Source organism: Oreochromis aureus, linkage group 12, assembly GCF_013358895.1.
Source record: "Oreochromis aureus strain Israel breed Guangdong linkage group 12, ZZ_aureus, whole genome shotgun sequence".
Classification (NCBI taxonomy): Eukaryota; Metazoa; Chordata; class Actinopteri; order Cichliformes; family Cichlidae; genus Oreochromis; species Oreochromis aureus.
In genome coordinates, this window is record NC_052953.1 from 12943615 (window position 1) to 12966858 (window position 23244).

At 39.6% G+C, this 23244-nt stretch overlaps 3 protein-coding genes across 8 annotated transcripts in view; 1 reads left to right on the forward strand and 2 right to left on the reverse strand.

Moving 5' to 3' along the window:
- Positions 1–783: 783 nt before the first annotated feature.
- On the reverse strand, positions 784–3555 carry dusp2 (dual specificity phosphatase 2). Its single transcript, XM_031727961.2, has 4 exons — positions 2985–3555; positions 2603–2721; positions 2230–2449; positions 784–1672 (listed from the first exon to the last, which is right to left on the reverse strand). The coding sequence occupies exons 1-4, from the start codon at positions 3370–3372 to the stop codon at positions 1455–1457; spliced, it is 945 nt and encodes a 314-aa protein (XP_031583821.1). The 5' UTR covers positions 3373–3555; the 3' UTR covers positions 784–1454.
- A 5718-nt stretch (positions 3556–9273) lies between these two features.
- Positions 9274–17167, reverse strand: LOC116310967 (izumo sperm-egg fusion protein 1). Of its 6 annotated transcripts, none has more exons than XM_039620843.1 (11): positions 17130–17167; positions 16694–16763; positions 13594–13818; positions 13346–13420; positions 13104–13187; positions 12961–12981; positions 11619–11708; positions 11242–11369; positions 10878–11028; positions 9910–10078; positions 9274–9478 (listed from the first exon to the last, which is right to left on the reverse strand). In XM_039620843.1, exons 3-11 carry the CDS (start codon positions 13793–13795, stop codon positions 9397–9399), a joined length of 1002 nt encoding a protein of 333 aa, XP_039476777.1. In that variant the 5' UTR covers positions 13796–13818; positions 16694–16763; positions 17130–17167; the 3' UTR covers positions 9274–9396. The 6 variants fall into 6 exon arrangements, with proteins under 6 accessions (XP_039476777.1, XP_039476775.1, XP_031583784.1 ...); XM_039620841.1 differs by lacking the exon at positions 17130–17167 and adding an exon at positions 16884–17107; XM_031727924.2 differs by lacking the exon at positions 17130–17167 and adding an exon at positions 16854–17107.
- LOC116310990 (myogenesis-regulating glycosidase-like) overlaps positions 17119–23244 on the forward strand; it is a 14517-nt gene continuing 8391 nt past the window's right edge. The window contains exons 1-4 of the mRNA XM_031727960.2: positions 17119–17258; positions 19240–19293; positions 19448–19726; positions 21191–21722. Coding sequence (XP_031583820.2) covers positions 17134–17258; positions 19240–19293; positions 19448–19726; positions 21191–21722 — 990 coding nt within the window. The 5' untranslated portion in view covers positions 17119–17133. The remainder of the gene's footprint in view (positions 17259–19239; positions 19294–19447; positions 19727–21190; positions 21723–23244) is intronic.

Here is a 23244-nt window from a genome sequence, read left to right on the forward strand (position 1 = left end):
TTAGCATCAGGAAATGAAGCAGTGGTGATATTGGTAGGTGGTCTTTTCGCAAGTGTTGGTACTAGTTCTTTGTTATTTCAGTCCAACCAGTCGAATATAGAGCTGACTGGTTTTTAATACTGTGTCGAAACAGCCATGAGCTTTGACAATACTGATAAAAGTAAATGAAATTTGAAAATAAAGAAAAAAAGTGCAGTAATTTATATTATTACCTGTTTAAAATGGTTTTAGTCAAATTAAAATGCTATAAACACAAATCGGTGTTTTGGACTTTCCAAACTTCCTGATTAGAAATAACTTTAATGACTTTGCCTCTTAAATGTTTTTTTTGCCAGACTTCCTGTCATGTGCCTAAAGCGATTCATGTTAGTTGAATAAGTGGATGTGAAATTCCCATTGCTGGCTGTTGAGGTCAAAAGGGACTTCAGACTGTAAAACCCACTTGCCACAGGATAATGCATGAAAACGCTCAGCAGCACAATGTTTTTTAATGCCTTCTGATTCAGCAAGAGCAACCGAGTGCAGCAAGGTCAGCGTGTGAAATTATGCATTTGTAATGCGCTCTGAAAACACTGAAATGCACCTGGGACTCGATGGCCTCATTGTTTTGTCTGTGCGGTGAACAATGACTGGATCAGTGTGTATAAGTAGTACAAGTAGTGAGGTGTGGTGGACAGTAGTGTGCAAAACAGTTTTTTCCACTCACACGGTTTTGATATGTTCCAGCATGTTTTATTTCAGTGGAAAAACAGCAGGAAGCCAAAGGTATAAAGTGCAGTAAGAGTTATTGATGTCAGTAACACTGTCATAAGAAATACTGAAATAAATAACAAAACATATTTACACAATTAAAAAAAACAAAAACAACTTTTTCCAGTTTGAGTGTACCAATCTGTCTCAGGATATAGAATGATACCAGCTGTGGTAAGTGCATTTCTAACTTTCTAAACGTGAGAATAATGAACTATTGCTATAAGAAGATAACACAGTGTTTCCTTACAAAAGACATGTCATGTCACAGTGGTTAAAAGTGTATGAAAATAAGTCAGCCCTTCCAAACAATCAGGCACAGAAGTCAAACAAAATAACACACCTGCACGCACACACACACACACACACACAAACCAAACAGGCAGGCACAACTCCACTCAAGTATAACGTCAGGGAAATTACCTCATAGCTGTTCCAGCTAGCTGGCTCAGAATCACAGTTGTTCATAATGTTTCCATGACACTGTGGTTTACATTGCTAAAATATGGCATTTTCAAAATATGACTGCAACCATGTGATGCCAGCAACACATTTAGCTTTCTTCTGAATGTACAAAGTAAACTTTTCAACAGTACCAACAACACATTTATGCATGTGGTTTGAGTCCCGGTAGTGCAGCGAGTCCAACGCAATATGCCAAGAGGCAGGAGAGTCAGTTAAATTTCACAGATGGATTTGTGCCTTCATCCCTGACACAGAACATCAGTCTCAAACTGCAGCAGCTGTCCCATGAAAGCCAGGTTTGGCGAGATGACGTGACGCCGCTGCTTGACGAAGTCGAACGCCTCGTCCAGCCGGACACGCTGAGTGTGCATGAGGTAGGCCAGACAGATGGTGGCTGAACGGGATATACCTGCCTGACAGTGCACCAGCACCCTTCCACCGCTCTGCTTCACCGAGTCTATATGTGGAAACGGAAGAGAAAAAGACAAAAACAGGAAGAGCAATCAGCATACTGTGCTTCATTTCACATTGGCGGTAATGTTTTACGAACAGAAAGCACAGAAAGTTGGGCTAAACGAGCTGTCGCCCCGGAAATGAGCGTTCAGTCACCAGTCACTGCTATAATGGAAGTTCCTTTAAATCAAATTCCACCTTCCCCTGAACTCAACTCTAGAAGGAAAGCTGGTCAAAACAAGCTCATGAAAACCATCAGGTGTTAATAAACTCTTTCCTCAAGCTTAAGCTGCATAATCCAGTTGTTTTGTAACCAGATCATTAATGATTACACTGTTGGTCCCCAAGTGTAGGACTGAAAATGGATTATGGAGTTTAAGGTGCTTAAAATGTTATAGGTTTTTATTAAAAATACAACTGGGCAGCTTATTTAACATGAATTTAATTTTCTTACTGGGCCTTCTGTCTTTGCTGGAGTTTGGACTGACATTTCTGTGAGCAAACACTGGACTGGACTCTCATTTCAGAGGTTACACATCAACACAGTTTGCAAATACTCACCAATGAAAGCGATGGCGGCGGAAAAGCAGGCTCTGATGTCTGCAGCCAGTGTGTCCTCCACAGTGAGTCGCAGGTACTGAAACTCCCCTTCATAGAAGTTGGGACAGGTGGAGGACACGTTGAGCACAGCTGTGATGCCGGCTGCAGCCAGAGTCTCTCTGCGGGAGGAGTGGATGGCACTGCCCAAAAACAAGAAGGGTAGCAGCTCCACGGGACCATCCTGCAATTTGACAACAAAAACAATCACTAAACTGTTTCGTCTCGTCTTGTCTGTGGCTTTTCATCACACAAAAAACAAAACAAAACAGACAAACAAAAACGTTTTAATTGTAATATTCTGTTTTTAAATCTTGTATTATAAATTTTAGCTCACCTGATCATACGCGGGTGTCCTCCGGCCTGTCACTTTTGGCTCTGGCTCCACTGCGCAGTGATTGATGGTTGAAGTGTAGCAAAGCTCCGGGTAGGCCGCAGAAAATGCCCCAAATCCACCTAAACAGAGGTCACATTAGTATGAGGTTAGCCGTAAGCTTTCAACATGTCCTCTTTAAATGTAAGGTCTGTGCCAAATAACAACAATGCTGTTATAAACATGAACTATATTTAAAAAAAATGTTTTAAAGGTTCCTTTATCGTTTTGGTAGTATCGAAACACTTTTCGATCATTACAAAAACGTCAACAACAATTTTATTAATCTATTTAAAGATAAATATAGGTGCTTTTAAATGGATTTAAACCGTCTGGAGTTTTTTACCTTGCAGAAAGCAGATCTGCGTGTGAACTTCGTTTTGCAGGGCGGTGAGCAGCATCTGGGCCACGCTCTCCGCCTTCAGCTCGGCCATGGAGTTGCTTCTCTCATCCACCACCACCACCGGGGAGAACTCCCCACTCTGGAGCCGGGCCCTGAGCGCCTTGTCCGGAATTAGCCACTCCAGAGCCACCACTGAACTCTTGGATCTACGACGCAGCATGGCGTTCCAGTTCACGTTTCGGGACTCGCAGATGTGCGCCAAGGAAAAGTCGAGAAATGGTCTGCAGTCCAGCACCACGCACCCTGCAGAAGTGTACTGATCCCGGGGGGTCCTGAGTATGTGAACCAACTCATTGCCAGTTATTTCCAAAGGTTCGTTGATTGAATTCATGGTTGAAAAGTAGTTGAAGTTAAGTTAAAAATAATAAATTGTAAAAAATAGTCAGTTTAGACAGGTAAAAAGATTTTTAAAATCTTTAAAAATATAATGTATAAGTTGTATCAATTTTAGATGCAAAAAATGTCAAAGTAAAGACTTAATATTGTGAGTTCTTGTTGAACTGTCCTGCGGGCCGGTTACAATCGGCTCTAGATTCATAGTTTCACTTGTTCATTGATAACGGCTGCGCGGTAGGCGGGGTCGGCGCCACCCCGCCTATTTTCCACAGTAGGAACAACGTCAGAGGCGGAACGACCATATTTGGTCTGGCCGGCACTCCTCATATGGACACTGACGTCAAGCCTTATTTTCCTACCGCGCACGTGGTCGGAGTTTGGGGTTATCCCGTGTTTTTATGTTGAATGACGTTATACTGAGAGCTAAAACCCTCCCTACCCGGTCGAAACGCCTGCCTTCAGCGGAAAGACTGAAGGCTGAGTGTTTTTTTTCGGCTTAGATTAATCCCGCACCACCGTGTTTTTCTGTTGTAGGCTCATGCTGCAAACATAAAATGTCAGCACTGACAATGTTTTCATTCTGCTGCTCTGTGGAGTATTTAAAAAAAGCAAAACTAAATTCTCTGCTGCACTGCATACACGAAAAGCACAGACATGTTATTATTTAATTATGATTCAGGCGTGTGGTACTTATGGATTACCGTGTATGGATTTCTTTTTTGCAAAGGGGCATTGTGAAAAGTAGGTTATTAAACACAGACCTGTCCACTTCTGATGTCCAGTGTGTTTTACTCCAAGTATGAAACAAGAAGTAAATATTTATGAGAAATTCACAACTGCATTTTAAAAGGTCAGGTAGTTTCCTCAAACTGCATTTATTTTAGCTGCGTCTGTGGTGTGCTATGAGAAACATGTGGGATTAACTCTGAATAAGCACTAACCATATTCATCACAAAATAGCACAGCCCTAAATTTTTAATAGCTGAATGGCGGTGGATGGAATGACGCAAAGGAAAAGACATGATGCACTTCAGTTACGAGAAATTTTTACTCAGAAAATACAGGACTATCCAGAAGTTTCAAGTCAGCCCTCATTTTATAAAACCACTTTGCTCCCAAGGAGTTAGAATTTCTTGCAGCAATGTAATAACAAGTTCTTGTAATAATGTAATAATGCTTTAAAGTGGTGTAGTGGGCTGGTTCGGCAGACTTTCTGAAGGCCTTTCAAAGTTTTCCTTTGAACATTGGCTGCTTTTTCACTTCTTTTTTCAGTCCTTATACCTGAACAGCTTGACATTGACCTATGAATCATTCAAGCACAAAAGGCACCTGACTCAAAGGATATGTAGACCCGTATTGTGTCTACACATAACAGGAAACTCAGCATAAAAACAACTTTAGGTCGTGCCTTTAGGCACTTTGGTACCAACAATTGTAAAAAGCACATAATTTGCTACAATTACTTCAATCGAATCTATGAAAAATGCTCAAGATATGATTTTTGCACCAACAAGGTGATTGAGTCCTTAAGAAATAGGGGAAAGGAATCCAGCAAAGACCTGATACAGGACCTGAGAGGTGCATCTGTTGAGCTAATCCATCTACTGTTCACTAAAACATCCTCAGAAATGATCTCAGTGAAGGGTGGCTGTCAAAAAGCCACTCTTGAGGTGCACCAAATTACACGAGAACTTGAGATAGAAAATAAGTAGCAGCAAGTCTATTCCAGATTTTAAATCTTTGGCTCAAATTGTCGTCAATATGTACGGCGGAGAGAGGTACATGAGCAAATATCTGTCATGTGTAAAACATGGTAGAGAAAACAGTCTTCAAGAAGCCCGGATAAGTATTCCTGAACACTACTCAAAGAAATTACAAGAGAACCTGCATGAAGGAGTACAGGCTTTGTTGAAAAAACAAGCTGTGCATACCAAATATTAACTTATACACTGAATATTGAAAACACAAGACATAAATTTGTGGTGTAAATTACACCTGTCCTCTGAGAAAAAGTCAACACAGCCTTTGAAAAATCCAAAAGCTGTGTTGGGGGGGATTTTGTTGATACATCTCATTGTTAAACCAATTTATTTAAACTCGGCATATTTTCAAGAACAACAATTATGCACTCCAACTGTGCCCACAAACATGTGTACAACCCTGTTACCAAAACCTATATAGTCTGGCGCAGGAAGATACAAAACAATGACTGAAATGGCAAAGAGGAAGTGACATTATTACATCATGTGCTAACATCATTGGCAGATCAAAGTTCAGCTCTCCTTAACTTATTTTGTTCTGACCAGACTGAATGTGTCACCGTTACCAGTGCAACCCTTTTTACTCATGTTTACTCATGTTGAACAATGGGTTTGAGGTCAGTTCCTTCATGATTAATACTCAAATTGTCATGACCATTGATCAACTACCATTGATCAAAGCCCACTGATCAATGGCCATGAGTACCATTCACAGAGAGTTGGGGAATGGCTGCAATCACAGCATTGTAAGATGGTGAAAGATGTACCCTTAGGCCCCCTCCTCGATTCAGAGACGGTCTTTCCCTTTTCACGTAAATGGCCTCCTTGACTCCGCGCTCAAACCAGCGTTCCTCCCTGTCCAGGATGTGTACATCCTCATCATTGAAAGAGTGTCCACTGGCCTGTAGGTGTAAATAGACTGTGGAGTCCTGGCCTGACGAGTTAGCTCTTCTGTGTTGTGCCATCCGCTTCACCAGAGGTTGTTTGGTTTCCCTGATGTATAAATCCTGGCAATCCTCCTGGCACTTAAGAGCGTACACTATATTACTCTGTTTGTGTTGGGGGACCCGATCGTTGGGATGGACCATTTTTTGGCACAGCTTATTTTGGGGTCAACAATTTATTAAACAATATTTTTCAGGTTCCAAAGTATTGGTAACAGGTTCATGTCAAGCATAGCAGACAGCAACTACAGTATGTCATGAAGTGTATCTTTGATGCATGAGCTGGAAAAATATATATTCTTTGAAGATTTATTATTTTCTTTCCATAAATAAATAACAGAAATGTATAAGATAAAGGATATAGATTTTACCATTTTTAAGCCAAAATTTTCCTCCTTGTGTCCTGGCGGTTAGAGCGGGTTCTCTACCAGCCGGAGGGTCGGGGGATTGATCTCAGACTCCTCCAGTCCACATGATGAAGTATGAGTGTGAATGTTAGAAAGCGCTTAGGTATAGATAAAATGCTGTATGAATGTGTGCGTGTGAATGGATGAGTGAAAGGCACTACATAAAAAACAGTCCATTTATTTGATTTATGTTTGCACGTTTCAATAACCCATTCCTAATTTTTCTAACAAATCATGAAGAGATGAGAGATAATTCATGACTTTTGCACAGTACTGTATCTTTAAAAAATGACACATTGTCAGACTTACAGTAACTTAAAAGCATTGTGATCAACAAGAGAAGTCACAAATTAGATCGAAGTCTTAGCAGAAGCCTTTCAGGCTAATATAGAAAAAAAAAGTGCCACCTCTCAATTTTAAATATAAAACAATTTATTTCCCTTTTAAAATTATCCCTTTTAAATCAAATATCACACAGTACAAACTCTTTGTTTGGGGGACTGAGCAGCAGACCGATGGTATTCATGGTGAATGGTTACAGTTAAGTTACCATGTTGGTGACTTTTTGGTGACTTCAAAGCCTCCTCCACATTGAGTGTTGGGGGGGGGGGACCTAAATGAACTCTGGATTTTGTGTTAGTGATTTCTGTATTTGTCATTATCTCAGCAGTCTGAAGTACATGAGCGCAATTCTGTTAATATCTACACGTAAATATGATGACAAGTGAATGTGTTAGCCACTTTTGGTCAGATCTGATCACACTATGCAAACACATTAACCTCATAACAAACAATAGCTAGTAATTACTCATAGGATTTTAAATATTCAGTTGTGAATATTTAACTACTGATAAACACCCAAGCACTAAAGCCAAGTTTTAGGTGCTTTAATGGATCTCAGGAGTATTTTCTGATGCTTTTATTGAATTATTTTTCAATAAAAGTTGTTATGGCAGTGAAGACAGCAATCTTGAGGTCATTCCACCACTATAGGTCACTCATGTGAAAGTATACTCTATGTGTAGTGTGGGACGGTTTTTATCACGAGGCGTAATCTGACGTCTTTGTCCTCGTTTCCTCATAACCCACATTAAAAATCAGACTGCCTTCCCACAGATCTCTCCCACTCAAACCTCTGACTCCACTTTCTTCTTGTTCCCACTTCCCTCTTCGCCCTCCCCTGTGGCTGCCTGCTGCTCCTCCAGCAGTGCTCACACTTTGTCATTCCCTCTCCCTGCTGAGGCTGCAATTTCATTCCACAGCAGTATGTGCACACAAACACTCAAACTGCACACTTCATCATGGCTGTCAGTGAAGTCGCTGAGCATGCATTTACAGTAGCCTCAGCCTGCATATTAGTTTAAAACACACACACATATAAACCCACGTAGTTGTAAGATTGTGACGCCACTATCTCTGTGTGAGGGTGTCTTAAAGATTTTTTTTCGGCTTTCGCCCCCATGTCAGTGAGCCAGACAGGAAACAGCACCACACATACATCCTGTCACTATCCAGACAGACCACAGCCTCTCTCTTTTTCAGCCTCTGCGCACACACCCCCTCACACTGTTGCGACCTTTGTTTCATTTGCCTTTGCTCATAACCCAAGCCGGCTTTCAGTGATTAAAATACTCTCATCAGGAATTACCCTGAAAACCTGAGCAACAATTCACCGGTGACTTCCAAGTGGCAGTGACTCATCCAATATCAACTGATTGCTTTCATTTTTAAACCTTTCATTTGCTTTTCTTTGTTACCAATCATGACCTCATGTGACACAATAACAGTGTGCAATACACATAACACTTATTCTTCTTTTTTATTTCTAAGTTAATATACTGTGTTGTGTTGTTTGTGTTGCGTTGTGATGTGTCATATTGTGTCGTGTTGTGTTATATGTAGTGCCGACGTAGGACAGTTTTTCCAATTTCATTGTACTACTGTACTATGTATGACTGTGCAATGACAATAAAGAATTATCTTATCTTATCTTATCTTACAATGGCAAAAGACAGGTGTGAATTTGCTGCTGTTGTTGCTGATTCCTTAGCGCCTTTTCACAGGAAATTTGGTTTCACACCAACATCCCCTCAGATGCGCACAACAAGACAAGAAGGCAGAAGCAGCTAAATGATACGTGACGGACGTCGAGGACTGGTGTTGAGATCATGACAGAGCCTGTGTGAAGAGTAAACAGACTATATTTGAAACCAAAGCAGCTGATATCATCAAGTGTGGCAAAAAAACAGAATGACTAAAACATGAGTAATAATGCAAATGCTAAAAAAGGGGCTTTTGACCTTATTGTGTACTTCTGAATGAACAGATGAGTAACTAAACATTAGATGAATCTTTGATGAAAACGTCTGCTCCTTGCTTTAGCCCCCTCCTTCCCCACAAGGGGATTATCCAGGATTAATTGGATGGCTGAGGTTAGTAATCTCTGAAAAACACTGTAATCCAGGAGATTTACCTCATCCCTGATTCCTCTCATAAACGCCCACGTGATAACAACATCGCTTCATTCAGGGTGAACGTGTCTTTTGCCAGAGAAAGATAACTGTCTTCCAGTGAGCTGTTGCTTAATGTCGAGGGGTTTCTGGGGAATTTCTGCGTTTCTGAGCTCAGCTGTGTTGTATAGTCTGGTTTTCTTACTCCGCAAACTTGTTTCATGGCTGACATCACTTCGCTTGATTCATTTTTCACGTCTTTCAAACATGACACCCATGTCATGTTTTGCCTCATTTGCATGTCGCCAAAATGTATTCTCACTTCCACGTGATTTCTAGAAATGACATGGCACTTTCTGCTGGGGAATTTATTTCACTGCAAAACAAAACGCCAAACCTGAAGTGAAGAAAAACCTTCCTGTTATTAAAGTGTGTTTTTACTGTACTGAGTTTAGTTATCACGTCATGTTTTCTGTCCCGTTTTCCTCCTTCCTCCTTCTTCTCAGTTCTGTTGCTGTTCTCTGCTGATTCATCATCACTCTACAAAAAAGGATCACACGCGAAGCGATTTAGTTTCTTTTTTAATTGCTTTTTTGCTTTTAAATTGTAAACACAGAATTACCCATTACCACGCAGAACTTGAGGTGGAAATCTAAGTTAACACCTGTGGCTAAGGTGCTGTCATCACTTCCTGGAAGAAGTGACGACACTTTCAGTGAAAACAACTTATCGCCGCAATTCACTTCAAATGTAAACAATGACCTTATTTATGTAGACTGATATTGCACATGGGATTGCTTAACAAATTATAATTCAGTCCTCAAACTGCACGCGAGCACGGCCAGTCCCTTTTGTCTTGCATTATTCAGTTTGTCGTGTTCTGACTGTTCTGTGCTACCTTTTTCACCTCCACCCTTCCTGCAAACCTCTTGTCCCCTCTTTCTCCCCTCCACCCACTTGCTATGTCTCACCTCAGGACAACTGCGAGTCCTACGCTTGCTGTCAGAGTCAAAGCCGTAACCACAGTGATGAGTGGCACGAGCAAGGCCCCCGTAGGCTGAAAAGGTGAGTAGCTGTCTCCATGAGGCAGGGAGGGCAGAGTGACTAAAGGCCAGTGAGTCTGGTGAGGAGACGGTATGACTGCGAAGAAGGAGGAGAAGATGAAATTTCCCTGTGAAATTACAGTAAAGGCGGCTGGATTTGCCCGCTTTTGTCTGTTAATTTATGTACCTACTATAATTTAGCAATTTTACATTTTCTTACTTTGTTCTTTTAGTGTACTTAAACATTTACATTGCCAAGTGTCATTACACCATTGTATTATAGTATTAAAAAGGGCATCATCAGTTAATTCAGGTGCACTGACAAATAACACTACATGACTGTACCAAACTGTACCCGAATTTTCACGAAAAAACTGCTGTGGTATAAGAATGAAAGTGTTTCGCAATTCTGTGGAAGTCCATAAAGAAAAAAAGGAAACAAGAATGCAGTAAACAAAATATGAGGAAATCCCAAGATTAAAGAGAAAAATATTACAGAAACAACAAACAAGTGTAATTAAAAGAAGCCCCAAATTACAGATAGTTTTGGCACTTTTCTAAACATGCAGTAAATTTGTTTCTTTTATAATTTACTTCTTTATTTGTTGTGTCTTAAATGACCTTTAAACTTATTTTTAGCAGCCCTCAGACCAGAATACTAAAATCTGTGACATTTACTGAGGTTAGAGACAACAGCCAACAACATTCTGTGTAAATTATTAGAAGTATTATTAGTATATTAATTCAAGTTTAGCAACTCAGAATGTAGTTAATGGTCAGTCCTATTTAATACAGCATATCTAAATGCTGGGACAGGCTCCAGCACCTGGCGAGCCCCTAAACTGGAAAAGCAGAATAAAATGGATGACTTAATGGATGGTTGGATGTATGTGTACCAGTGAGTGGGAAAGTGGCTTGATAGAAGATGGTTCCATTTTGGGCTTGCAGGGAGCAGCGGTATGTTCCTTCTTCATCCAAACGCAGTTGATTCAAGACAATAGACGAGTCTTCTGTCACTATCAAGACACTGAAGTCACTTTCATTCATCTGTGTTTACAAATTAGGAAAGGATAGTTTCAAGTTAGGGGTGTAAAACCATCAGACAGTAAATATGTATGATGCTGTGGAGCTGAATATGGAAAGAAACCTAATATAAAGCCTACAAAGGCATGCAGATACTTCAATATGTATCTATATAATAGTATTTAGGTCTCTCTTAATGTTTGTGCCTTAATTTGTCATCAGTGATGGAAATGAGACCTTATCAATATCTGATGCTCCTGGCGCCCAGGAGTAGTGGTACTCTGGTCTACCCAATAGAAGACGGTGCCATGGAAGAAAACAATTCAACAAAGCCTGGCCTCCTTCCTCAGCCTGCACAGGATACTCTGGACAAAGGTTGAGAGGAGGGAGAAAGTGGGATCCTCCATTTGTCTGAATCAGGATTACTTAAATAATCTTTTTCATTAGCCTCTCACATGGACAGGCAGCAGCAGTCACTCACTTAAGCACACATTTATACACTCGTGACATCATATATCCATGCACTCTAAAGAACGGTGCAGTCCCAACACATAGGAATAACTCCTCCTAATCCACTCATGGATTCACACGAGAACAAATAAATTAAAATATACCACCACAGTCCTGTTGGCCAGTCGGAGAGGGACAGATGTATACTTTGTAGCGGCAAGAGACGCAATCCATTACTCTTCTAATTAGAAGCCCTGATAATGACACACAAACATGCACACACACCCTCTAAAATAAATACTACATGGATATAAAGTGATGTACAGCAACACAGAGAAAAAAAATCATGCATGATGAAAGTAATATATATTGCACTTATGTAAAAGAGGTTTTAGAAACTGCTTTACAGCAAACACATAATACACATTACAGAATAGACACATAGGCAAAACAATTAAATAAAACTACAGTACGGATGACCTAAAACAGCAGATAACAACAAGTATCAGATATAAAAAGGATATTTTAAAAGTTTAAAGGGTGGAAGACTGAAGGTTAACATCAGGAAAAAAAAGGCAGGGAAATCTGATAAAAATAAAAATAAAGCCAGCAGGAAAACAGAAATTAAAACACTTAAAACACTTTCCATTACAAAAAAAATGTTTTAAATCAGTTCAAAATACTTTTTTTGTAATGGAAAGTGCGTGCGTGTGTGTGTGTGGGGGGGGGGGCATAACTAGAGACCTAACAGGCCCCCAGAGATGGAAATAGTGAGCAGGCTGTTCACTGGCAGTTTTTAAACCACACACACACACACACACACACACACACACACACACACACACACACACACACACACACACACACGCACACACTTACTTTACTTACTTTTCAGTGCCATTAATAAACAATGGTGATTGTATGGCATAGCATTAGTCCAGACTGTGGGAGCGGGACAGATGATCTTGAAAGGACCAATAAATGATTTGTATGAGTTTGATTTTAGGAAGTTTGCTGATATTTGCTTGTGTATTTTTTTTTTTTTTTGTAAATCTGTAAGACTGCAGACATTTGTAGTTGAGGTGGTGTTTACTGAGAAATAAATCTACGCTGTGTTGGCAAAGCAGCAATTTTCTGTTTTTGCAGTATTAGAATCCATTCATCCATCCATCCATCCATCCATCCATCCATCCACACAGAAAGTCCCAAACTGGCTGATGGGCTAAAACTTTCAGGCGATGGTGCTAACCCTTCTAGCCTACATATACTGAACATTAAATTAGTCCTGGTACTGATTCCTATGAGACCATACATTTTTCTGGAAAATAAGCAAATCAAACACCAAAATAAATAAATAAATGAAAAGACATTGGTTCGTCAGATGACAGCAAAAAGCATTTTACAGTTGTCTCACGTCTCTCGATCAAAATGTTACGGTCCACTGTCACTGGAACAATCTGTATGAGTCACTCTTAAAAGATCATTTGTCACAGTCTCAGTACTTACCACATATGTTGGGGCATAATTCTGAGGGAAAGAAAAAAAAAGATAATAAATGATCTGAAACTAATGCCTGTTTTTCACAGCGACGACTTACAAAAAGTTTATTGCCTCATACTGTGCAGAACCCCTACGGTTATGCAAATTACCACTGGGGATGAAGGCATCCAGATGTTTCTCTAAAATCTTCCTGCCTTTCTCCATGATCTGAATAGCTTCAAATGTTACAGATCCTTAAAAGACAGATTTAACATGTTAATACTTTCAGTGATGATATAACGGAAAAGTAATAATGGCCTCCTACTTGTTGGAGTGTTTGGGTGCGTTTACAGCAACTGTTTATTTCTGTGTGGAAAGAATAAGAGTGATAGATTGTTTTCTTGTTTCTCACCAGTGAGCTTGGTTTTCAAGAAGCGATCAAATTCACTCTGGTATTCAGTTTTAGCTCTGTATAGAGTAGTGGGATCTGAGCAAAAAAACAGTTCTATTTGGTTTATTTTGATCATTTTAACTGTCTCACACTCATATTTTTGTCCAAAAGCTACAACAGTAAAGTTTCCAAATTGTAAGAAAGAAACTTTTTTTGGCCTGACATTATCGGAAGAGAAGAACTACGAGATAACAGTTTCTTGATCTCACCAATGAGCCCCTTTCGTTCCTGACTGGTCTCTATGTAGGTCACATAGGCTTGGTCACGAATACTTTGCAAGTTGAGCTGGTCTTGCAGAGTGGGAGCAGACAAGATGAAGTCCTCGTGCATCATTCGGATGCTGCGGTCGCACTGCAGACAGGCCCTGGCTGCAGTGACACAGCAGAGCAGGGACACCAGCATCAACAGCATCTCCCCTCTGCAGCTGAGTTTTCCTGCAGCAGAATGAGTCACTTTGGCTCCAGTGAAAGCTTCTAAAACACAGCTGCCAAATATCATTGTCCCTGTCATCACCATTTCATCTGTTGCTCCTATTGAAATGGTACTTTTACAATTACTGCTGCTGTCATACTATTACTCCTATCACGTTTTCTGCTGTTTCCCTTAAACTATGATTTGGCAAAGTGTTTGTACCATTCTGGCTATTTCTTTAAAATAAAAATAAATTGATGAATATGTACTTAATAATATGAGGCCAGAAAATTAAAATAATTTTCATTGTTGATCGCCTGGCCTATTATTCATTAGATTAATCAGTTTAACACAAAATAAAACTATGAAAAGCACCTTCAAGCTTCACTAAAATGCTGACTAGCAATCAAAGCCAAAGAGATTTAGCATAGTAAGATAAAGAATATCAGCATCATCACACATACAGTCATATGAAAAAGAACGATTTCACGTGAAACTATCCAGTCCTGTGGGAAACTAAGTATACCCCATGAGTCAATAGCTTGTAGAACCACCACAGCAATAACTTGAAGTATTTGTTTTCTGTATGACTTTTTCTGGCTCTCACATCATTGTGGAGGAATTTTTGTCCCACGCTTTTTTACAACAGTGCTTTCTTTGAGGTTTGTGGGCATTTGTTAGCTCTTTTAAGGTCCTGCCACAGCATTTCAGTCTGGACTTTGCATGCCATTGCAACACCTTGCAGTAGTCTATATCTTTTTTTGTCCCTATGTTATAAATGCTGGATCCTAGACTGAACGGAGCTGAGCGCGATCACCACACACAAATAAGTGGAACTGTGATAAGGTACCAACTTGGAATCCATGTCTTGTCCTAGTTTTTTTTTTTTTTTTTTTTTTAAATAAAGGACAAAAAATGAAAATCTTGATTCTTTTTCAGCCATTCTGTTGGAGATTTGCTGCTGTGCTTGGGATCATTGTCCTTTTGCCTGACCCAGTTTTTGGGCAAGCTTTAGCTATCCGACAAATGGCCTCACATTTGACTCTAGAATACTTTGGTTTACAGAGGAGTTCATACTTGACTAAATTACTGTAAGGTTCCCAGGGCAAAACAACCATACATCATCACCCCTCCTTCGCCATTCTTGGTAGCTAGTACGAGGTACTTGTGCTGATATGCCGTGTTTTGGTTTTCATTAAACATGGTGTTGTGCATTAAAGTCAAACATCTCCGTTTTGGTGTTATCTGTCCAAAGGATATTGTTCCACAAGCTGTGTGCTGCCATATTCTTTTTAGAGATTAGGCTTTCCCCTGCTTCTACAGAAGTCACCTTGTTCAGTCTTCTTTTAATTGTGCTGCCATGAACTTTAACATTTAACATGCTAGAGTCTGACATTTAGCTCTTGAGCTCTTTGTAGTTTCTCTGAGTTTCTCTTGCTTCGATGTTCAATCCTAGGAAGGTTGAAGCATTGTGTTAACACGCGTCTGAATGCTCCAAACTGCTAAACATTCTGCTTCCTTAGAGGTGCTCCCACTTCCTGCTGATCAATTAATCAACTTAACCTCTTAATTCCTAAGGAAGCAGTAATGTGCACTTCGTTTTTCCACAGGAATGTCTACAATTCTTTTCTTTTCACATGACTGTGAAAAGAAATATCCATTAAAGAAAGAATAAGGTGCAAAATAAATCAGTTTAATTCAAATTGTTTCAGGTTAACCACAGCATTACTAAGGTGTACATTACATTAAGAGTCACCATTAAAGTCACTTGACTGCTAACCACGTAATAGACAAGCTCCATTTTCATTCTGTGGGCTGTTTTGAAGGTCATGCACTGGGCTGGATCCTTCTGACTGGGTCTGGGGGAGCTGCATTTTCTTTCTTAAATAGAAAAATTCAAGTGCCGTCTTGTCTGACCTTGCCCTGCTGTGCTAAACTACGTCCCTAGATGGTGAATTGTCTTGCCAGTGCAGATGACTCACAGGAGAGGCATATATTTTTAAGCCTCTGCCTAGTACCTTCTCTATTTTTATTATTAATATCATTTGATTTTCTGCAGGGAATATGCAGGAAATAAGGAATCAATGACGGAATACTTAAAGTTCACAATACTTAAAGTTCACAATTCTCTGTTGGGTTTTTTGTCATGGTGTCACTTTCAACTGGCTTTTTTGCTTTTTTGTCTTTTGTGTGTATAAAATTTAGTCTTGCTTAGAGTTTACTGTCTATGACCTCTGCCTGGAAATAAAGTCTAGGATTGTTTTGAGTTTGATCTTCGTCTCCTCCCTTAAAGCGACCATTCCTTTGTGCCTGCTACTCTGTGTCTCCTAATCGTTTAGATTTAAGAGACAGGTCAGCACGTTGGCTTAAATAAATCAGACTTAAATTTTACCTCTGCTACTTCTTTACAAATATTTTACTTTACGCTAGCCTACTAGTCAAATAGTAATCAAGTAGATTTCCACGCTGGTGGTACAGAAGTCAGGCTATACAATATTATTATCATTCCTACTGCACTTTATATACATATAAAAAAGGAAAATGTTTTTTTATTTTACCATATATAATATTTTAGCTTTTTTTGGAGACTATTTTTCTTATTTATGTTTTTCTATTTGTCTTATTTTTTTCCTGTCCCTTGCGCTGCTGTAACGAGTGAATTCCGCCAGTGTGGCATTAAATAAAATATATGTCTACATCTCTAGTTCTCAGTTTATAGTAAACTTAAAAACATTTAGAACATCAAAGAACCGAAGGATATAAAAATAAGAAGAGTCGACTACTTCGCCATGGTCGTGTCGTTCAGCTGCCCTGCTATTCATAGCTTGTTGCTGTCACCCAGCGGTAGAAAACCTCTTACAGCCACAATAACATTATTGTTTGCTCTCATGATCTCACCTCTGTGGTCTGTTCGGGAAGTTAGGCAATGCACTCCAGTTGTTGTTGTCACAAGGTCGAAGACGGTAACCTGTGGTTATGAACAACCATCGTGAAAAAAATAAAAATAAATAATAATAATAATGATAATAATTTTTTTTAAAAACCACTCCATACACACATTCACTACAAGTTGAATGAAACGTTTGACCTCTGCGAACTTGATATTTGAATTGTTTCCACGGACAACGCTAGCACCAACGATTTGGTAAGGAAAATAAAATAATCTAAAAGTAACGTTAAGGATAGTCAACATGAATCCCTCCATTTTGCCTTTCTCTTGTGCGTTTCACATTGTTAGTAGCTAGCAATAAACAAATTTGAAGCTGTTTTTTGGCTCTGTAACGACATTGTTATCACACTACATTTCCCAGAATCCATCCGCGCTAACTCGTACAAGAATGACAGATCGATGGACGAATCAGCTTCGCATTCGCTCCGTTTGGGTGGGACTAACGCCTCTGTCGCTGCACGGCAGGCTTCCGCGCGCACAGACGTTGACCCAGAAGTGTGGTCAGATGCGGAGGTAAGGTGAATGTGTTTTTGTGGGCACAGCTTTGTTAAGAGCAGTTTAATGTTTTGTACGTGACACAACGTTTTTTTTGCGTGTTACTGTCATGGCGAGTATAGCTTTTAATTGTGAGCACGGTTCTGAAACACAGTTTGTGAATACTGGTAGAGCGAGTTACTGTTACGGCAATATCCCGACTCGGCGTCAACGGCCGAGTCGAGTGAGTGTTTGTTGGGGATCGATCAGATATTGGAAGTGTTTGATTAGTTGGGAACACGCCAGCTTGACACGGGCGTGGATATATATCATAACAATACACGTCGTTAGACGGCGTTTATGTCCACTCGGATCCTTTCAGAAAGTCAGATGTCGACGTTTTTAATGTTTGTTGTAATTTAGGTATTTGCCTTGAACAGTTCGTAGTCACGGTGTAGTTGATGTGCATGTTTTTAGAAACCCCTGCATAATCTGCAGTATGGAGCCTGTTGTACTGTCGGGCCCTGTGGATCAATTTAAAATGTTATACATTTCATTCCGAAAGCCATTAAAGATTAATATGATTTCAGCCCACAGTTTGGAGACTAATTGCTGAGGGTTTGTGGCAAATGGTTGTGGTTTGTCCCAAGTTGAGCTTTCAGAAAGCTCAACTTAATTCTACATTTGAGCAATAGTGCAGTTTTGTCAGTAATTACATACCAATGAGGAACAGGATCTTCACTGGAGGAAAATGTTTCCCTGTGTCTGCAAGATTTTTGCAAGATTTCGGTTCCTCCTTGCGCCACTGGCATTAAATAGCATCACAATAAAAGAAGGATGTGGAGCTGAAGGATAATGTTTACCTGTGGGGAAGTTAAGTATGGTTCTGCTGGTGATGACTGCATTCTTATCAATCTGAAAACGGTGGGCTTGCTGCACCTACTTTGAGGGCTATTATTTACTCATCCCGAAGGTGCTCTTACCTGAGGTGAATGTAATTGAATCCTGCTGACATGGTGTCTGCGCTTCCTCTGATCACAGCCTGTTTTTACAGTTTTGCTGGCTCTCTCACCATGAGTGCCTGTGCAGAGCCTGGATACCTGCCATTTACCAGATTAAAAGCCCTGTGCTCTCTCTCGCTCTCTCTCTCTGCTGGATGCTGCTGAACTATGCTATAATAATAAAAGCAAGTGTATAGACAGTACAGGGCCAGTACAGCAATGCTAAACAAAAACAGTGTTCAGTGACAGACAATTCAAGGTAAAACAGTAACCCCTTATCCTCAAAATTGTCATCTTTAGCCTGTAACTGTGCTGCTGATTGGTTGTGACTGCATGCAGATGTGATTTCTAAAACCCTGAAAGACAGCTATTGTGCTTTTGAATTCTTTATTGCACATATTTCTAAATGTTGTTGTTCTTTGGGAGGTATTATTTTGATGGCATGTTTTTTGTGTACTCGTCTCTGTGAGGGAAGTGTTATTGCATCTAAATTTAAATCCTGATTGCAGTGAGTTCTTCCATAATGATATTGCCCCATCCATGAGGCAAAATCAGGTCACTAAGACGGTTTGATTGGTGTGAAAATTATGCCTTTGCAGCCATCAGATTTCATCCCACCTGAGGACCTGACATGTTAGACATCATTAGTATACTGCATGAAGTAATATTTTTAATGCATCACTAAGACAGTTTTTTCCTATAATTTGTCACCTGTTTGTAAATTATCATGTGTAAATTTAAAAAATGATGAAATGCTGTCTGCAGCTCTTTTAAGCTAGCATCAGCGATGATAATTGGATAGATAGATAGCCAGTGTGATGAAGTCTACGGTAGACTGGTCAATATTTATGTCCTGTACTCATTTACTTGGTATTCTTTTAGCACTTCAACTTGATTTAGCTTCCATTCATTATTTGATGTGATGATGATATTAATGGTGTTTTATTTCTATTGTTTTTTTTGTTTTGTTTTTTACACTTGTTGTGGTTTAAATTAATATCTGTCTGTCTGTCTCACAGGAGCAGATATACCAGCCCTTTTTCAGAAATGGAGACATTCCTAAAGATTGGCAGGTAGACATCAGTTTTCCTTTCACTCCCACAGCTGCCAGTGCACAGATTTATATTTCTGTTTCAAAAGCTCTGACAGCAAGTTAAGTACAGCTGTCCATTCCTGCCACTCTTCTTCCAACCCTACCTCCCTACACACCTCTCTGCACGCCTTCAGCATGTATCAGATTGTGCCGGTGGCTCCTGGGGAGCAGCAGATGGCTGGGGGACCCGGAGGCTCTCCACTTAAGAAGAAACTTTCTCATGAAGGTCGGCCACTGGTGATGGCAAGTATGTTGGGCTGTGTGCTGGTGCTAGCTGCTGTGGTCGCCTGGTGCTATTACTCAGTGTCGCTTCGTAAAGCCCAGTTGTTCAAGACAGCGTTGTTAGACCTGAACAAGGATGGTTTTATTATTCACAACCAAGCTGGGGCTGTTGTCTTCACTATGACATTCAGGTGGGTTCATATTATTGATTATTTTTAAATTAATAATTGGTAATTTGCTGATTTTTGTCTTGATTGGACTTGTTGTCTATGCTTTTAATGCTTAGGAAACTGTACAGAGAATCATCTGCATTTTTGTTTCCTTTAACAAGATACATTTTGATTAATAATTTAATTATTTTAATTGCCTGATTGCTTACTAGTGATGGTTATTCTAATGAACTAAAACTAAACCAAAACCTAAAACTGACTTAGTTAAATAAAACAGAAATAAATACTACACGTTTAAAAAAACTGAAATGATTTTATGAACTTGGAAAACTAACTAAAAGTTAAAATATTGAGACATTAGTTTTGATATTTTAGTTTGCTAAAATTTGTTATTATGCCTTTACAGATTTTCCTAATTTGTGCCCTTGGCATATGCCCTCCATTCAGTGACTATTTAAAAGACTAAAACTAACACTGAAATTAATAAAAACTAAAGGTAAGCATTTTTAAACAATAAAAGATGAATTACAAAATTAGAAATTAGAATGAGAAAATACAAAACTAAAATAACTCTGCTACTTGGTATGCATAAGAGTAGAGTGTTTACATAATAGTTAACTAAACGTAATACTTGACAATAGCTAACTAGGTTCATAGTTGATAAGAAAAACGTGAATGATAATTAAAAAATGTTACTTATCATTTGATAATTTGTAAACCAGCTGTAAATACTATCTTTATTATTATTGTCAAGATACAATAATTGTAAATAGTTATAAATATCACGTTGCACAACTTACGTGGATGGTCATTATTGATGAAAACTGATGTTTTCATCAACTTTGACTGACTGACTATTATAAATTTGTAACAGACAGGAACCAAAAGTTATGTCATTATACAAGCAAAATGAGTACAATTAAATTTGCAGTATCAGTCAGGGGTAGCAGAACACGGCAGTGCTGAAGATACAATAACATACAATACCAAATAAGATAAAATGACAAAAATTTAGGAAAGGGCAAAATGCAATGCAGTATCACACAATAATAAAATCTGTCACTCTTGAAGATTCAATCCAAATCAAGACACTCCACAAACACCTCTCTTATGAAACTAAGTCCCAGCAAATCTTGGACTCTTTGCCTTTGTAACTTCTTTTGGTCTTGACAGAGTTGTTCTTCTTTGTATCTGCTTTAAGTCTGCCTGTCTGCAGTGTTTGGATGGATGATGGAAAGTCAGACGAGACAGACACATGATTACACCCTTAGGGAAGACTGTAATAGATGTGTCCTTTGCCAGCAGAGTTCATACCGACAGAAATAGCTATAGAACAATCTCTCCACAGACAACTAGAACAACGGAATAGAGCTTACAACATTTTCTTTGTTGTCGCACTAGTACTAATTTGTTTTAAAACACAAATAATATCAACTGTGTTTAACTGGCCCCTTTGTTTTCTTTCTTTTAAACACCTAATCCTAGGTCTGGCACTCTGGATCTGGACTCTTGCTCAAAGGAGGGAGATATTCTGAGCTGCACTCAGTCAGATTCTGGCAAGCTCAACTTTTTTATCCAAACAGTTCGTCCAAAGGACACGGTGATCTGTTATCGTGTTCGCTGGGAGGAGCTGCAGAATAAGCACTTGGTAGAGCATGTCATGGCCTATAATGACTCTCATTGGTATGGAGGGGCAGAGACGGCAACACAGTACTGGCCTATCAGATTTCAGGGAGAAGAGGAACCACGACCTTTCATCACAAGTGACGTCTACTCCAATCGAAATGCTTTTGGAGGAATTCTAGAGCGGTACTGGCTGTCATCAAATGCAACTGCCATTAAGATTAATGACTCAGTACCGTTTCATTTGGGCTGGTCAGAGAAGAACAGGACACTGAGGTTCCAGGCCCGGTACCAGGACTCTCCCTTCAGACCACTAGAAGGACAGCAGACCTTTCCTGAACTCAGTTATAGAGTCTGTGTGGGGTCAGATGTCACCTCTATTCACAAGTACATGGTGAGTGTAGTTATGCTGGATATTTGACAAATATTTAATAATGTTAAAAGCTGCCGATTTAAAGTGTAGTGGATATATACTCAGATGTACAACAAATGACTGCACCAGGAACACTTGTCCCATCCTGCATATGCATTTTTAATTTAACACTTCTGCCAAAAATCGTTTGTTCCCCTGCAGTGTAGTTTTAATCTTTAACATTCCAGAAAATATATTCAGGTTGGGGAAATGACTCTTTGATTCACTGTTGAATTTAAGTGTCTGTTCACATCCAAAGAAATGAAAATCGTCTAATTTTTATTGTAGTTAATTTTTAATAGAGAGAGACAGAATATCAATCAAACCCCAGAAAAAAGCACATTACATAAAATTTACAGATTAAATTGATTTGCTTGTCATTGAGTGAAAAAGGTATTTGATCTCATACAACCCAGCCTGAAGTCTGACTCCCACAGTCAGTCAGTTACAGATACTCCTGATCTCAGCTCACTATGTGTATAAAGCACACCTGTCCACAGAATCATTTTCTTCTCTTCCAACCTGTCCACCACCATGGGCAAGACCAAAGAGTTCTCAAAGGCTTTCAAAGATTGTTGACCTACAAAAGGCTGGTATAAGTTACAGTAGGAAGCTTGGGGAGAAGTTTACAACTGTTGGTGCAATTGGAAAAAATATAAAATGACCATCAATGTCCTCAGCATGGAGATTTTGCCTCATGGGTGAGGACCATCATAAGAGAGGTGATGGATCACCTCAAAGCTGTGGTCAGTCACCACTGGCAACACATTATGCTATAATGGATTGAAATCTTGAAGCACCCGCAAGGTCACCCTGGTCAAGAACACAAATGTACAGGATCATCTCAAGTTTTGTAAGTGAAGATCTAAATGATTGAGAGAAGGCCTGGGCGAATGCACAGGCGTCAGATGAAACTAAAATCAAGCTCTCTGGCATCAACTTCACATGTCTGGGTTTGGAGGAAGAGAGATACTGGGTATGACCCAAAGAGTAGCATTCCCTAGGTCAAGCATGGAGGTGGAAAGATTATGCTATGGGGCTGTTTTTCTTCTGAGAATATAGGACAACTCATCACATTGAGGGGCCAATGGATAGGGCCATGTACTGTAAAATCTTGGATGAGAACCTACTTCCCTCAGCCAGGATACTTCTTATGGGTTGTGGATGGGTCTTCCAACATAGCATCTAGATAAAGATAGTGTGGCGAAAGAAGTACAAAATGTCAAGATTTGGCCTAGCCAGTCTTAGACTTTAATTCTATTAAAAAAATCTGTGGAGGGAGCTGAAGCTTCGAGTTGCCAAGTGGAGGCCAAGAAACCTAAAGTATATGATGTGTTTCTGTAAAGATGAGTGGGCCAAAATCCCTCCTGAGATGTGTGCAAACCTGGTGAATGACGACATGACAGTGATTTGGAGGGTTTCTCCTCCAAATACTAAGTCATATTTTGCTTGGGTATCAAGTACTTATTTCACTCGGTAACCTGCAAATCAATTTATAACTTTT